Genomic DNA, 16,786 nt, shown 5'->3' on the forward strand with positions numbered 1-16,786 from the left:
TAAACTCATGGCGGCGTTGGTGCGGTTGTCCTGTGCGGTGATGCGGCCGCAGTGTCGCCAGCTCTGGTGTCTGTTCCCTCATGGCCACGGGCTTTGGGGTCCGGCGGGGAGTCCGCGGCCGCGAGAGGCGCGCTGCTGTCTGGGGATCCGGGCCTTCAGCGTCGCGCCGCCACCGCCGGAGGCCAAGGGGCCCGAGCCCAAGGGCGGCCAAGCCGGGTCGCGCCGCCCGAAGCCCGGGGTGAGTGTCTACATGGGACCTTCGGGGCTCGGCGCTCTATGCAGCCCGGTGTCTCCGCATCCCGCCTGGTCACAACCTCGGGAACTCCCTGACGTGCTCTGAAAGGACCATGAAGTCACTTCTTGCTTCTTGGTCACCCGGTAGTTCTAGCCTTTACAGAACTGTTTCCTGGTCAAGCTCATAGTCCCAGCCTCGATAAAACTTGAGAATCTACTTCCCCTCCGCGCGATTTCAATCCGGAGTTTTGTTCCAGGAAAAAAAAAATAGTTCTGGATCTTAAGGATCTCAACTTTTATTATGACTCAAAAGCCAGAGCACTTTTATAATCTCACTGAATCCCGCTCCAATGTTCAGTGTATAAGTTGAAATTGAATAAAAAGATGAACTTATCGTTTGGGTATCCCCACACCTTCCTTCTTTCCTCCCTTTTTCCCCTGTTCCTTTTTATCTTCTTCTCGTTCTAATTCTGTCTCAAATTCAGAGCCTCTTCCTTACTTGTGTTAGTAAGAACTGTGGATTTGGGGAGTAGGAGAAATCTTAAGCAAACATTTTAAAGACTACCGTATCAGCATAAGCCAGTAATAAATTGCAGGCTTTGTGATGTTTGATGAGACCAGGTCTCTTATAGCTCAGGTTGTCCTAGAACTTGATATGCAGCCAAGAATGACTTTGAGCTCGATCCTCCTGCCCTCCTAGAGTGCTACGATTACAGGTGTGTATCACCACACCCGGTTTTATGCAGTGCTTGGCATGGAACACAGGGGTTTTGTACATGTCAGGCAAGCATTGTACCAATTACTTCAGCTCCGTCTTCAACCCTTATTGATTTTTAAATTAACTTCGGTAAGATTTCCCTGGAAACAAGTGCTTTTGTAGTAGCTATAACTGTATTCACAGAAACTTTCAGGATTTACCCCAAAGTAACCCGAGGCATTCAACGTATGTAACAATGGTTTGTGTGTATATACTTGCTATAAAAACTTAGAGTAAAAAAATACAGCATGGTTAAATTTTTGCAGCTTACGTGGTCTATTGTTGAAATCTCTGCCCCAGTAGCCCGTTTCTTGGAAGTCTTTAGCACTGACTTTTGCCATTGGAGGATCTTTATTGGCTGGAATGAAGTACTTCAAGAAAGAAAAGATAGAAAGTAAGTTGTTATCTTTTGGACCATCTTTTTGTTTTTAAACTTTTGTTTGTTTATTTTTAACTGTGTTTCTGTGAGTGCAGGTGCATGCATGCCATGGTGGAAGCCAGAAGACAACTTTTGGGATTTGGTTCTAGTGTGTTTTTTCCTTCGATGGTGGGTTCCTGAGATTGAGCCTAAGTTTTTATATCAAACATTTTTATCTACTGAGCTGTTGACCTGACCTATTTGTTTTTAAATAATGTAGATTTATTAATTTTGAAGAGTTTCAAAGATGACAAAAGAAAGCCTCCATATACCTTTCATCCAACCCCTCTCCTAGTTTTGACATCTTATATGGTCAGGACACAACTAAGAAATTAAAATTGATATAATTAACTGGGATACAGCATTTAATTGGATTTTGCACATTTTCCATCAGTGTCTTTAACTTTTCAGGGATGGACTCCAAAATGACACTGCTTAATAGTTTTGAAAGACAACTGTGAATAGATTGAATGTGGGCAGTTGGAAATCCAGAGAATGGGTACAAAGATGACTAAGGTGTCCAACTGTTGGGGTGCAGTTGACAAGGAGACAGACACAGAAACCCAGGATTTCACTAGATGAGGTTCTTCCAGGCCAGAGGAAAGTGCAGGGGTCTGTGGGGACCTGAGGAAAACTTGATCTTGGGCTCTGAAACTTCCCAGAGGTCAGGCATGGAGAACAGTGTGAGTAGGTACTGCAAACCAGTTGGGGTAGCAACCATGGGCAAGAAAGCTGGGAAGGTAGTGACAAATGATTCTAAATGTAAGCTGCTTTGGGCCTTAGTTTAAAATTTCACCTACAGTGATAAATTACTTCTAATTTGAAATTTACTATGAAACAAACCTAAAGTGTTCCAGAATTATTTGGTTACTTGCTGACATCATGCCTCACCTCATATGTTGTGTCCTTCTTGCTACATAATCAGTACCTAAAATTTAAAAATTTAACACTTATGGTACCATTGTTCAGTCTAAGGCAATCTCAGGTTCAGTCTTGAGGTTTGTTACTGTATTGCTTTTGTGATAAAAAGCATCCAGTTCAGAACCATTCCTTGTTCCTGGTTGTCTCTTTAGTTTCTGCAGATTGTAAGTTTCCTAGGCTTTACCTGACTTTCATGACCTTGACAACTTTGAAAATCACAGGCCAGTTTTGTAAATTGTCCATCAGTCTGTACTTGTCTAATCTTTCCTCATGATTCGTTTCCCGCCTTGCAGCCTTTGACAGCGTTGGCATAGAAGTGATACTGTACCAGTCATTGCATCTATTCAAGTGCATTATGATTTCTCATTGTCCTTTTACTGATGGTGTTGGATCATCTAAGACAACGTCAGCCTTCTCTTGTATAAATTATGTGTTTTACAATGTGTTTGTGTGACTGTTCTCATCACTCTAAATTTATTCCTTTATTTTTGTCAGTATAGACTAGTCATTTGCTATATTTTCAGTTGGTTGTGATCTGTTCTTTTTCTTTTAATTCCAAAGTAACTTATGGGAGCTTTTGCTTAGTTGCTTTGTTTGTTTTAATTGTCAGCTTGACACAACCTAGAACCACTTGGGAAGAGTCTCATTGAGGCGTCAGCTAGATCTGGTTGACCTGTGGACATACACAACCTTGAGGATTCTCTTGATTTCCCTAATTGACTTGGGAAAACCCAGCCTGAAAGTGGCAGGCAGCCCCCTTTGGGGCCCTGTACTTTGTAAGAATAGTGAAAGCTAGCTAAATACCATCCATCCATACTTTATTTCTCTCTTCTCTAGAATGTGGGTATGATATGACTAGTTGCTGCAAGCCCCTCTCACTAAGACTGCCCTACACATAGACAATTTCCAGGAAATTGTTAGATAAAATAAACCTTTTCTCATCTGAGTTTCTTTTTTGTTTTTGTTTTGTATTTGAGACAGAGTCTCACTATGTGGCTCTGACTGTCCCAGAACTCGATTTATAGACCAGATCCACCTGCCTCTGCCTCCCATGGGGTGGGATGAAAGGTGGGCACTACCACCACCTGACCCTAAGTTTCTATTTGACAGAATATTTTATCACAGCATCAAAAATGAAACCAGAACAGAGCTTGGTCACACAGGATCCTGTTTTGGGTAGTCTTTGGGTTTTTCCTTCTGCCACTGGCTCTCTTTTACTGTTTCAGCTTATTTCAGCATTTCTCAACAACAAAAATAACTCTTAACTCTTTCCTTTTAGTTGGAGAATCCCTATATATTGAAACCATAAACTCACACCAGTACCTGATTGTCTTAATACTACAGAGATGTTCCAGTTTTCTCCGGTTCATAGTTCTGGCTTCCTTTTTGTTTGTTTGCTTTGTTTATTTAGTTAATCTTCTATATAAAACTAAGGTCCCATCACCACTGCCTTTCCTATGAAGCTGCCTCTAGCACACCCAGCCTCCAGGCTCCCTCACCCCCACACTGAACAGCTTAGAACTCAATTGTTATAGGAGAACACATTTTACCACTTCATTATGGTGCTTGACATGTGTTATAGCATTCATTTTCTTATTTTATGCTTATTTTTCTGAAAATATTTTTGTTAGTGTCTTGAAAGCTGGTATTTCTTTTGTATTTTATACCTCCTACCCCGTCTAAATACTGTTACATGTATTATGCTCACTCTGTGACAGATATTTCAGTGACTCTGGTTACAGTGACTTGTTTTGTTTGGTCCATCTCTTTAAGAGCTAGAGAAGCAAAAACATCGAAGCATTGGAAAGCCTTTACTAGGAGGTCCATTTTCCCTCACCACTCATGATGGAGAGCCCAAAACTGACAAGGACTACCTGGGCCAGTGGGTATTGATTTATTTTGGATTCACTCATTGCCCTGATATCTGTCCAGAAGAACTAGAAAAAATGATTCAAGTTGTGGATGAAATAGGTAAGAAAACAGTTGTTAATTCACTGTTTAACAGTACTGTTTCCCACATTCCTGTAGTGTGTTAGACAGGGTGTTGTAATTATTTGGTCTATAAGAACATGTTCAGCTGTATGCTTTGATTCCAGGACACTCTCTACCGAAGGAGGCTTGTTTGGGTGCCATGTGTCAGATCACTTAAAAATGTCTTAATGCCTCTATCTTTTACTGAAGTATTCTCATTGTGTTTCCCCAGTGACATTGATGGGTAGATTCAGAAATCTGAAGTGATAAGTGGTATTTTATTAGTGTCAGTTAAAAGCAGTTAAAAGAAAGTGTACCTGTTTAAATTGTTTCAGTGTATCCCATCTTTATTGATAGCTTACCTTGTCCTTGAGATATGGTAAGAAAAACTACTGGGATTGGATTGCATTAGGAAATAAGATACCTGTGAGAAGTGATCTGAGGTAACAGTATTTATGTATCAGTAGATGTGTTTGATAGAACTTCTGGTTAGCTCCACCACAGACAGAAACTACTCCATTCCAGATAATCTAATCTGTCCTCTGTGTTGCCTGACATTCACTATAGCACCATCGTCTATGTTGCTGGGTTTCTCTCTGTCTTTTCCCTCATGGTGACTGTTGACTAATTGGAGCTTTCTTTCAGACAGTATTCCATCCCTGCCAAATTTAACTCCACTTTTCATCACCATTGACCCAGAAAGGGACACAAAAGAAGCCATCTCGACTTATGTGAAAGGTGTGTTTTGCTGATAATTTATACATACTTAACAGTTTGTAGCAGTAAACCAAGATAGACAGTTGGTATTATCAACCCTTTGCAGGCAAATAAAACAACGGAGCTCAGAGTTACAGCTGTGTTTAGTTGCCCATTCTTGGTGCTATGCTCTTTGCTTTTATCACAGGAAGGGCTGGAACTTGAGCTTTACGTATACCTAAGTTAAGGGGGGAATGAGAGTGCATTGCTTCTAACTCTGTGTCTCACTGTCCTTTTGTTAAAGTGGAGAAACGTACATCAGGAGTATGTACAATGGAAGATTAAAGATGAATTTTAGAGTGTAAACAAATTTGAAGTTAGCCTTTATGTTGTTGTTTTGGGGGAGGTTACTTGGTGCTTATTTATTTATTTGTTTGTTTGTTTGTTTATTTAAAGTGACTTTAACTGCCTTTGGCTGCCCTGGAAATCACTGTAGACTAAGTTACCTTGAACTCAGAGATCCATCTGCCTCTGGAGTGCCGGGATTAAAAGTGTGTGCCACCATTCCCTGTTTAATTCTACTGTTTTAAGAAACTTACAGTTCTATGACTGAGTTGCCCATAGCCATGAGTTTTGTTTTTGTATGGATTTTATTATTGGCTATAGGTACCCCCTGAATGATCTTTTTGTTGTTGTTATTAATTATGCACACTTTTAATCCCAGCATTTGGGGAGCTATGAATTAGAGGCCAACTTTGTCTGCACAGAGTTCTAGGACAGCCAGAGCTACATAGAGAGACCTTGTCTCAAAATTCTCAAAAAACAACAAAGTTTTTTTCATGCAATCTGCTTTGATCATGTTTCCCACCCAGCTCCTCCCAGGTCTTCCTTACTCATCCAACCTCATGTTCTTTCTCCCACCTCTAAAACAAACAATTTTTAAAAACAGACAAAAACCAAGAGCACAAAAAATGTTCAACAAACAGTGGAACAAAAGTTTACAAAAAAGAACATGGAGGCCGGGCATTGGTGGCGCACGCCTTTAATGCCAGCACTCGGGAGGCAGAGGCAGGCAGATCTCTGTGAGTTCGAGGCCAGCCTGGTCTACAAAGTGAGTTCCAGGACAGCCTCCAAAGCCACAGAGAAACCCTGTCTCAAAAAAAGAAAAAAAAAAAGAACATGGAGTCTATTTCGTGTTGGCCGCCGCTGAATCCTCCTGAGCATGGGCTGGCCCTAGAGAGTGGTTGATACTGTCATGAGCACTTGACTGCAGAAAACTGATGTTCCTTTCCCCATTCATTATGAGTTACAGATAGCTGCTTGACTAGGGGTGGGACTTGTGTCCACTTTCCCTCCTCAGTGCCCAGATTTTGTCCAGTTTGAACATGTGCAGGTCTTATGCATGCTGTCACAGTCTCTGAGTTCATACCTGCCTCAGGCCTGTTGTCTTTGGAAGACACTGTTTACTTGGAGCCATCCATCCCTTCTGTCTCTTAGTCTTTCCACTTCCTCTTCCATGTGGGTTCTGAGCCGTGAGGGGAGTTGGTCTGATGAAGACAACCTGTTTCAGACTGAGACCTCCCCATCTGTCTTAGTTAGGGTTTCTATTACTTATAAAGGAAAACAGTTAAGTGGGTGGCTTACATTATCAGGGGTTTAGTTCATCATCATCATGGTGTGACATTGTGACATGCAGACAGACATGGTGCTGGAGCAGTAGCTGAGAGTCCTGACTCACAGGCACCGCAGAAAGTGGTCTGAGACACTGGGTGGTGTCTTGAGCATATATGAGACCTCAAAGCCCACTTCCACAGTGACACACTTCCTCTAACCAGAGCATACCTACTCCATCAAGGCCACACTTTGTAATAGTGCCACTTCCTTTGGGGGCTATTTTCTTTCAGGCCACCACACAAACCTTTCACACCCACTGCTCCATTTTACCACCTTCTTTTTTTAATTATTTAAATCAGAAACAAACTTCTTTTACATGTCAATCCCAGTTCCCTCTCCCTCCCCTCCTCTCCTGCCCCCCCTCCCCTCCACTGACAGCCTATCCCATCCCCTTTCTGCTCCCCAGGGAGGGAGGGTGAGGCCTTCCATGGCGTATCTTCAAAGTCTGTCATATGATTTGGAGCAGGGCCTACACCCTACACACACACGCACACACACACACATACACGCACGCATGCACGCACGTACGTCTAGGCTGAGAGAGAGGGGAGTGGGCTCCCAAAGTCCATTCATATACTAGGGATAAATACTGATCCACTACCAGAAGCTCTATAGACTAACCAGACCCCCAAACTGACATCCTCTTTCAGGGGATCTGGAACAGTCCTATGCTGGTTTCCCGGCTATCAGTCCATGAGCTCCCCCTTGTTCAGGTCAGCTGTTTCTGTGGATTTCTCCAGTCTGGTCTTGACCCTTTTGCTCTCATCACACCTCCCTCTCTGCAACTGGATTCCAGAGTTCAGCTCAGTGTTTAGCTGTGGGTGTCTGCTTCTGCTTCCATCAGCTACTGGATGAAGGCTCTAGGATGGCATATAAGGTAGTCATCAATCTCATTATCAGGGAAGGGCATTTAAGGCAGATCTGGACTATTGCTTAGATTGTTAGTTAGGGTCATCCTTATAGATATCTGGACATTTCCCTAGTGCCAGATTTCTGTTTAAACCTATAATGGCTCCCTCTATTATGGTATCTCTTTTCTTGATCTCCTCTATTCTTCCCCTGACTCAATCTTTGTGCTCTCCTCTGTCCTCCTCTCCCCTCCTCTTCTCCCCCTCTCTTCTACCACCCTCCATGCTCCCAATTAGCTCAGGAGAGCTTGTCCCTTTCCCCTTCTCCAGGGGACCATGTATGTCTGTCTTTCTTAGGGTCCTCCTTGTTTCCTAGCTTCTCTGGCAGTGTGGATTGTAGCCTGGTACTCCTTTGCTCTATGTCTAAAATCCATATATGAGTGAGTATATACCATTTTTGTCTTTTTGTGACTGGTTTACTTTGCTCAGGATGGTTTCTTCTAGTTCCATCCATTTGCCTGCAAATTTCAAGATTCCATTGTTTTGTTTTGTTTTGTTTTTCTGCTGAGTAGTACTCCATTGTGTAAATGTACCGCATTTTCTCCATCCATTCTTCAGTTGAGGGGCATCTAGGTTATTTTCAGGTTCTGGCTATTACAAATAATGCTGCTATGAACAAACATGGTTGAACAGATGTCCTTGTTATATGAATGTGCATCTTTTGGGTATATGCCTAAAGTGGGATTGCTTGATGTTGTGGTAGACTGATGCCCCATTTTCCTGAGGAATCTCCATACTGATTTCCAAAGTAGCTGTAAGAGTTTGCACTCCTACCAGCAGTGGAGGAGTGTTCCCCTTCTCCACATCCTCTCCAGCATAAACTGTCATTGGTGTTTTTGAGTATAGCCATTCTGACAGGGGCACGATGATATCTCTTGATTTATTTTGATTTGCAGGATGGCTATGGATGTTGAGCACTTTCTTTCTATGTGTCTCTCAGACATTTTAGATTTCTCTATTGAGAATTCTCTATTTAGTTCTGTAGCTCACTTTTTAATTGGATTATTTGGTGTTTTGGTGACTAGCTTCTTGAGTTCTTTGTATATTTTGGAAATCAGCCCTCTGTCAGATGTGGGGTTAGTGAGCATCTTTTCCTATTCTGTGGGCTGCCATTTTGTTTTGTTGACTGTGTCCTTTGCCTTACAGAAACTTCTCAGTTGCAGGAGGTCCCATTTATTAATTGTTGATCTCAGTGTCTGGTGTTATGTTCAGGAAGCGGTCTCCTATACCAGTTCGTTTGAGGGTACCACCTACCTTTTCTTCTAAGAGGTTCAGTGTGGCTGGATTTATGTTGAGGTCTTTGATCCATTTGAACTTAAGTTTTGTGCATGGAGATGGATATGGATCTATCTGCAGTCTTCTACATGCCAGTATCCATGTATGTCAGCACTATTTGTTGAAGATTTTTTTTCCCATTGTATAATTTTAGCTTCTTTGTCAAAAATCAGTTGGGTGTGTGGGTTAATATCAGGGTGTTCAGTTCGATTCCATTGGTCTACCTGTCTGTTTTTGTGCCAATACCAAGCTGTTTTCAGGACTATAGATCTATAATAGAGCTTGAAGTCAGGGATGGTGATGCCTCCAGGACATTCCTTTATTGTATAGGGTTGTTTTTGGCTATCCTGGGTCTTTCGTTTTTCCATATGAAGTTGAGAATTGTTCTTTCAAGGTCTGTGAAGAATTGTGCTGGGATTTTGATGGGGATTGCATTGAATCTGTAGATTGCTTTTGGCAAGATTGCTGTTTTTACTATGTTGATCCTACCTATCCAAGAGCATGTGAGATCTTTCCATTTTCTCTTACCAGCTTCTTAAACTATGTTTCTTTCCGTATGATCCAGTGAAAACCCTGAAGTACATTAGGAATCCTCAACTGCTTATGTTTTTAACTAAATTAATTTAAAACATCATTTAAATAACTAGAATATATTTCTTCCAGATCTCTATTATGTTATGGTCACAAAACAATCCAACATTTGTCATGGGAGAATTTTCATTTCTCTGAGTTTATTTTCCTTTAAATCATGCAGAAATGTTGGAGACTAAGGAACAAAATGTCACCATATCTGCTTTATACTGGTTTTTGTTTATTAGGGTTTTATTTATGTATGTTTTTCTGTTATTTTGATCTTATTTTAAATAAAGATAGTTATGTTTCTTGCCTTTCATTTTCACTGTCTTTTTCATTTTTTATATTTAGAATTCTCTCCCAAACTGGTTGGTTTGACTGGCACAAAAGAAGAGATTGATGGAGTGGCCAGAGCATATAGGGTCTATTACAGCCCTGGCCCTAAGGATGAAGATGAGGACTACATAGTAAGTCAATGCTTGGCTTTCAACTGCTAGCCTGACCTCGGGTTCCAGGTTCTCACACAAGTGATGTGCCTGACTGGCTTCTGAGATAAAGGAAAGCCTGAAGGGCTGAAGAGGCTCTGATTAAGGGCACTTGCTGCTCTTCCAGAGAACCTTGTTTCAGTTACCAATACCCACATTGTTACACACGGTTGACTATAAATCCAGTTCCAGGGGGTCCAATGTCCTCTTCTGGACTCTATGGCACTAGGCACACACATGGTACACATATATACATGTAGACAAACACTCAAATACATAAAACAAATATCTTTTAAAAAGAAAATTTGAAAATCTAGTAGGCACATATTTTTTTGAAAGGTGTTTGTTGCTTAATTTATATTCATCCCATAGTTTGTCTGACTTCCCTAGTTGCATACGATTACAAAAGCAAATACTCAGGCACCGTGTTGGATTCAGAGGCATATCACATGGAATTCATGCTGCTTCAGTTTTAGTGATCAGCGTTGTGTTAGTTCTCCTGGTGTCCTTGATGGAGTGGAAGAAACGTGCTCTAAGCCTCAGGGAATCATTTATTTCATTGCAAAGCAAGAGAGAAAATAGTCTTCAAATAACAGACTTATAAGTTTTAGTGATTGCAACAGTTCAATTCAACTTGGGGCTCAATAATGAGAGATGGGACATCTGCCCAGTTTATCTTTGTGGTTCTTTCTTTAAAGAACTGTGTCCTTGTTAATCAGCATTGTGTAGGAAGTCCTGAGCAACTGAGCCCATTTCTGATTGGTTGTTTCATGGTGTGCACAGGGCTGACTTCTCAATCAGGTTCTTGTTTCTCAGCACATTCAGAGTTGACATGGTGCTATAGTATTATTACAGATATTTTTTTTCAGTTGTCATACTCTGGCTTTTCTGTAATATTAGTGATTAATCATGAATTTCCTTTTTATCTATAAAACTGAGGGGGGAGGGAGCAGGACTATCTGAGTCACTGATTTACCTGCTCCCTGAGGCTATCCCTACAGTGATGTGCAGAGTGTTTGTCTCCACTGCCCACTGTAGTTTTTCTTTCTCCTGTGCACACATGTGGGTGTGGGTGTGCGTGTGTACATGCGTGTGTCTGTGTGTGTCCACCCACGCGCACATGCTAGGATGGCTGATAAAGGAGCTGCAGAATCTGCCTCTCTGCTCCCCTGTACTGCTTGTACAGCTATCTGTAGCCATACTTGGCTTTTACCTGGATGCAGGTGATTTTAACTCTTGCTTTCACAGGAAGCACTGGCACACTAGGCCAATCCTTCAGCCGTTTTAGAGCTTGTAACCTATTGTGTGCCCTTATAGCCTATGGCAAAAAAAAAAAAAAAAAAAAAACAGACTTTTGACCACCGAACCTCAATTACGCCCAACATGGCACCATATTTTCCAGGCCTGATGCCTCATAGCATTGGGAAAATTTGGGATTTATGGGAGAAAAGAACAAGAAAAAAGTGGGTTTTTCCAAAGCCCTAAGTTGAGAGAAGTAGTCAGGCACTCCCGTGCATTTGTCTTGCTGCACTGTAGTGTGAGAAGATGTGGAAAAGTGCCTCAGTGCCAAAAGAGGAGCCCATGGACGAAGGGCTTTTAGACTTCTCCCCTTTAATACAGCTGCAGCGTGTGCTTTGAGGGTTTACCTGAGAGTGCCAGAAGGGGTGAGAGGAGCTAATCTTCAGGCATAAACAAGTTTTGTTAAATTCTATTATAGGGCTGTCCTGAAGTTAAAAGAAAAAATACAAATAAACAAAATGGTTGGTATTATTTGTAGCATTTGAGTTCAGACAGGCCTGGTGTCACACTTCATGAGTTTCAAGCCAACTAGGACCGCATAAGTGAGACCTGGTTTCAAAATTAAAAGCAAGTGAAACATTCCATTCAAATGACAAGTGTTCTACTGAACCAAAGCTGTTCTTAACTGCAGGAATGGAGTTAAGCAGTTAGCCCATGCGGTCCCATGATGCTGTCAACTACCCCTTCACAATTTTCAGTTGCCCTTTGCATGATAAAAATTGCCATTTCTTTTTTTTGTGGGTCTCCAGCACTGCACTGCCTGGAGCCAGTGAGTTCATTACAAACCAAGCACATGTTAGGCCTTGAAATTTGTACTTGTGGGTCAGAGAAATATAGTTGTAATTTTTGTCTTAAAGATTAAAGCACCTAGACAGAGTTTTCTAGCTTACTGGTCTGCTGTTCTGAGCTCTCAGCTACTTCATTGCTGTGCATTTGCTAAATCAACCAACAGGGGGAGACACTTCCAGGGTTCCTAGAATTTTTCATTAGTGTGACTCAGGTCTTGAAGCTGTGGATGAATGGAAATATGTTAGGATTTAAGGACCAGTAAGGGGCAATGCTTAAAGATTAGCCTTGAGGTGTAATGGGGTGATATTTTCATAATCCCAGACAATGATGATAAAAGAATCTTTAGATACTGTATATAAATTGAGCATACCAAACAGAATTCACCACAAAGGTAAATTTGCACATTACTATATCCATAATTATTATACACATAATACTACATTACTATATATAAATGTTACTTAGAAAATAGTTCAAGAAGAATACAGATGGCTTTTGAAATTTAAGCTAAGACAAATTCATAACAAAAGAAATGAGGGTTATTTAGTGGTACACCTTTTTAAAAACTGTTAGTTTAGCTGTGATTGGAAAGTTTGAAAATCTGTTGTTTAAATTGGAACATAGGTTGTTGGAGTGCACTTCGAACAACAGGTGTTCAAAGTTGTTGATAGGAATGAATCTGGTAGGCCCTCTTCAGAGAGTGGGAGTATGTAAAACTGCAAGTTTACCCACATGGGTGCTACTTGGAATTTAGCTCACAGCTGAATCTTGTAGCATGTTGGTAAAGACCAAGGACTGAAACCCAGGCAGCCATTTTTGAAGAGTTACTTTATCCTATGTAGAACAGTGGTTTCTGTGTTACCTGACAAGAGACTGTCATGAAGTGTCAGTTGTGTGACAGTGGTAGGTGGTGCTGGGTACAGATGTAATAAATGAAGAGAATTTCTCTGAGAATATAGTAGTAACTAGTGACAGTGGTTCCCTGCTAGAAGACCCAAAGGACATTGGGAGTCCAGAATGAAAGAGTAGTGCGCATGCACTACTTTTTTAGGCAGTAAAAATGTGTATTAAAAAAGATACGAGTTGCCACCTCGTCGGTTGAATTGGAAATAGTGGCAACTTGGTGATAAAAGGATGTGGACTTTGAAATTGGACAGGTGCTAGGTCTTAAGGTTAGATCGGGCACTTAGTAGTGTCTGTAACTTCCCCTCTCCAGCCTGCTTGTACTGTATAGAGGATGGGTTGAAATGACAAGTGAGGGGTGGGATGATTGCTCACTGGGTAACAGTGCCTATTGCACAAGCACAGGGGCCTGAGTTCACATCCACAGCAACCACGTAAAAAGCCAGGCATGGTCATGCGCTCCTGAACTTCAGCACTATTGGGGGTGGTAACAGTAAGTTTGTTGGGGCTTGGTGCTCCCAACCTGCTCCAGGTTTAGTGAGAGATCTTGTCAGGTTGAGGGTGACAAAGGATGCCACCCAACATCGTCCTTTGGCCTCTGTGTGTGTGGGGGCGGGTGTGCATACTCACCCCACTTGTACCACACACAAAGGAAGAAAGGATGTGTAGTTGCTGGTTTTGTTTTTCTATACTACAAACTACTAGACTCTCACAAATTCTCTATTAGAACAAATGTTGATTTGCCCCAACAATAATCAAAAAGTGACTACTGAAAGGGCAGAAGAATGTGTTTTACCACATACTAGTTGGTAATTTATATTAAGAACCCTCAAAAATCAGTCCATCATGCTGCAGTTCTGTTCTTTAAGAAAGAAGTGAATAGAGAAAATGAAAGGGGTGTGATATGATACGTGTACATGAAATTGTCAAGAAATTAATTCTCTAAAAAAGGAAACAGTGAAGGAAAGAGGGGTACAGGCTGTGGAGAAAGACTTGAAGCGACAGCCAGAGTTTTAAAACTGAGACCTCTGTCAAATGGGAGGAGAAATTCCAGACCCTGCCTGGCTCCTTCATTAAATTCTCCACATGAAGTCACCAGCTGTCTTAGCTCTCGGTGGCATTCTTTCCTGATGGCAGGGAGTGGCTCTTTCCATTTGCTATCTCCTTATGAATGTGTGTGTATAAGAAGATAATAGCCTCATGACTAGATAATGTGAGTTGGGGTATATTCTGGGGAGTTTCCAGTTGGTGTATGTGATAGTATTCCTATCTTCCTGTCATGCCAAACAAGCCTGCAACAGATTCCAAGGACTTAGGATGCCAGATCTACTCTTAAAATATTGTGGAAATGAATATCCAAAAAGAATGACCAGTGTAAGCTTAAATTGGAACTAAGACATGGTCAGGAAAATGGATGGTGGGTTGAAGAGCCTCCCAGAGAGCAGCATTTGTGGCCTGTGGAGTTTCCAAGCAGTCTGCTTAAGATACAAAGCTCAGAATAGCAAGTGCAGATTTCCCAGGGGAGAAACACATCTTCCCATTTTTGTTTGAATCACTAATACCTGGACTAAATCACTATTAGGATTTGTAAATTACATGCTTCACTAGTGGTTGGTTTTCTGGCTTCTCATAAAGTATGGCAAACAGAGATTAGGCAGTAATGAGAGCCAGCCAGTTCTTCCTTAAACATGAGGATGGACACCCAGGCACCCGCTAGATTCTGAAGTACTCAGAGTAGTTCTGATCACTGATCTGACTCCCATGTGACAGCCTGTGTGAATGGAAAGGTGATCAGATGAGATACACCCAATCAGAAGTGGAAGGTGTTTCAAAACAACATTGCTGTTTCACAGCATAGGTTACTTATGAAGGCTGATAGAAGGTGAATTCTTCTCTCAGAGAATGTACACGGGTGAGTATATGAAGAACTGTACCCTAAGACTCCTAAGCTGACCCACAGCAGCAGCCATTGCAGATTTCTGGAACATGAAATTTCAGATGGTCCCCAGCTATGAGTACTGGGCCATTTGGTAGACAGTGCTTCCCTGAGCAGATAGTCAGTGATTATTTAAGCACTGATGTTAACATCTCTTACCTGCAGTATATTTCTCTTCAACAACATAAGATCAGTGATTGTTTTCACACATGCCTCTCCCCTTCCTCTTTACAGGTTGATCATACAATAATAATGTACTTGATTGGACCAGATGGAGAGTTTCTTGATTACTTTGGCCAAAACAAGAAGGTGGCAGAAATCGCTGGTTCAATTGCTGCACACATGAGGTCACACATGAAGAAGAGGTAGCCAGACTGGTGTCACCAGACACAGGATTGTCTTGTTGAAGAGGAAGGAGGCTTTGTCTCCCAGGGGAGCCTCAATATAATGTAACTACAGCATGGCCTTCATACCCTGAGATCATCATTCCACATGAGATGTTGACCTTTGGCTCAGCCAACCCAGTCTGTCACAAACCTCCCATGAGTCCAAAGGGCCAGGGTAGGGAGAGCCAGTAGAGAACAGGCCTCCCAGAGCCATCAGAGAGAGGTATATGGATGCCCTTCCGTAGGAAGAAGGCAGCATTGCTGCCCCAACAGTACCTGGGACCTTGCTCAGGCAAATTGTGGGGCTGGATTCTACAGTAGACTGTCATTTCCATAGTGTGCTTGCCTTTTCAACTTGTGTGCTTATTTGTGATAGTCAAGTTTATACTTGAGAATAGAGTTCATTCTTCCTTGAAATGGGATGTCACTATCAGGGTTGCATTTCATTCCCTCAGCAGGAGGTGCTTTGACTACTGAAGGAGAAAACGTACTGCTTGACATAAATGTTGGTTTAGTTCCTACTTTTTATTTTTTAGTAGCAAAATGATTTGGCTGGGTTTTCAGTGGTAGGTCAAATGGAAATGAGGATATTCATTATGACTGACCTAGTTCTTTTCTTCCATGTACCAAATTACACAATGTATAAAATAAAGCTGTAATCAGTTTGACAACTTGGACAAACGTGACAAACTTCTGTGAAGGGTGGATGCCTAGCACACTGTGGTCAGGGCAGAGGCCACAGACTGAAATGTTGAAGTGCAGGCTCCCAGGCTTGGAGCCCGCCTCTCTTGTCTGGGTGACATGCAGAGACCTGGGCTTCCTGGGACAGGTAACTGACATGCTGATGAGTGAGTCCACACCTGGATCAAGTGTTGTCTCTTAGAGAAACAGTAAGCATCAACAGCCTTTCGAGGAGATGTCAGCAGCTGTTCCAGAAAATGCTCACTGCCTGGGACCTCGCTCAGGCAAATTGTGGGGCCTGGGCATGGTGACACCCACCTTTAGTCCCAACACTCAGGGGACAGAGTCAGGTGGCCCTCTGTGAGTTTGAGGCCAACCAGGCAACCTAGTAAAACCCCATTTCCAAATAAAGAAAAAATACTGGTTAATGGAGTTGGCTTTGTTTCTGAATTAAACTGCCCTAATACCTGGGTTTGGCTGTCACCTTTTCAACTTGAGCCTTTCCAGTAAATCTGAAATGCTACAGATGAGCTTTGTTGGAAAGCATTTTTTCCATACACAGTTAGCTTTTATATGCATATGATGTGGGTATCTCCTGGTGTTTAACTTTCAGTAGTACATACATTACTCCTAATGTGAGTGCTTATGTCACTATGAAAGAACACCCTGTATCTGTTACAGGCCTAATCATATCATTCAATATCATTCACAATTCATTTGTACCACATCCCTGAATCAGTCACTTCAGAATGTGACTGTATTTAGAGATTAAGCTTTAAGGAGGTAATTTAGCCGAAATGATACGGTTAGGGTAGGATAGGCCCTCCCTAAAGCAGTATTCTTGGTCTTTAAGAGTGTAGAAAGGCGGTAGTGGTACACA

General features: G+C 41.9%; 1 protein-coding gene across 1 annotated transcript; it reads left to right on the forward strand.

The window, feature by feature from the left end:
* Positions 1-7: 7 nt before the first annotated feature.
* Positions 8-16,334, forward strand: LOC101830766 (protein SCO1 homolog, mitochondrial). Its single transcript, XM_040748892.1, has 6 exons — positions 8-238; positions 1,295-1,385; positions 4,104-4,301; positions 4,947-5,039; positions 9,779-9,894; positions 15,074-16,334. The coding sequence occupies exons 1-6, from the start codon at positions 8-10 to the stop codon at positions 15,206-15,208; spliced, it is 864 nt and encodes a 287-aa protein (XP_040604826.1). The 3' UTR covers positions 15,209-16,334.
* The last annotated feature ends 452 nt before the right edge of the window (positions 16,335-16,786 follow it).

The sequence above is a fragment of the Mesocricetus auratus genome, unplaced genomic scaffold, assembly GCF_017639785.1.
Source record: "Mesocricetus auratus isolate SY011 unplaced genomic scaffold, BCM_Maur_2.0 Super-Scaffold_100007, whole genome shotgun sequence".
In the NCBI taxonomy this organism is placed as follows: Eukaryota; Metazoa; Chordata; class Mammalia; order Rodentia; family Cricetidae; genus Mesocricetus; species Mesocricetus auratus.

Excerpts from the sequence above, each read along its gene's own strand:
- LOC101830766 (XM_040748892.1), top strand. The coding sequence starts at position 8 with ATGGCGGCGTTGGTGCGGTTGTCCTGTGCGGTGATGCGGCCGCAGTGT. Across the intron at positions 239-1,294 it reads CGCGCCGCCCGAAGCCCGGG|CCCGTTTCTTGGAAGTCTTT; the intron begins GTGAGTGTCTAC and ends CTGCCCCAGTAG. Across the intron at positions 4,302-4,946 it reads TCAAGTTGTGGATGAAATAG|ACAGTATTCCATCCCTGCCA; the intron begins GTAAGAAAACAG and ends GCTTTCTTTCAG.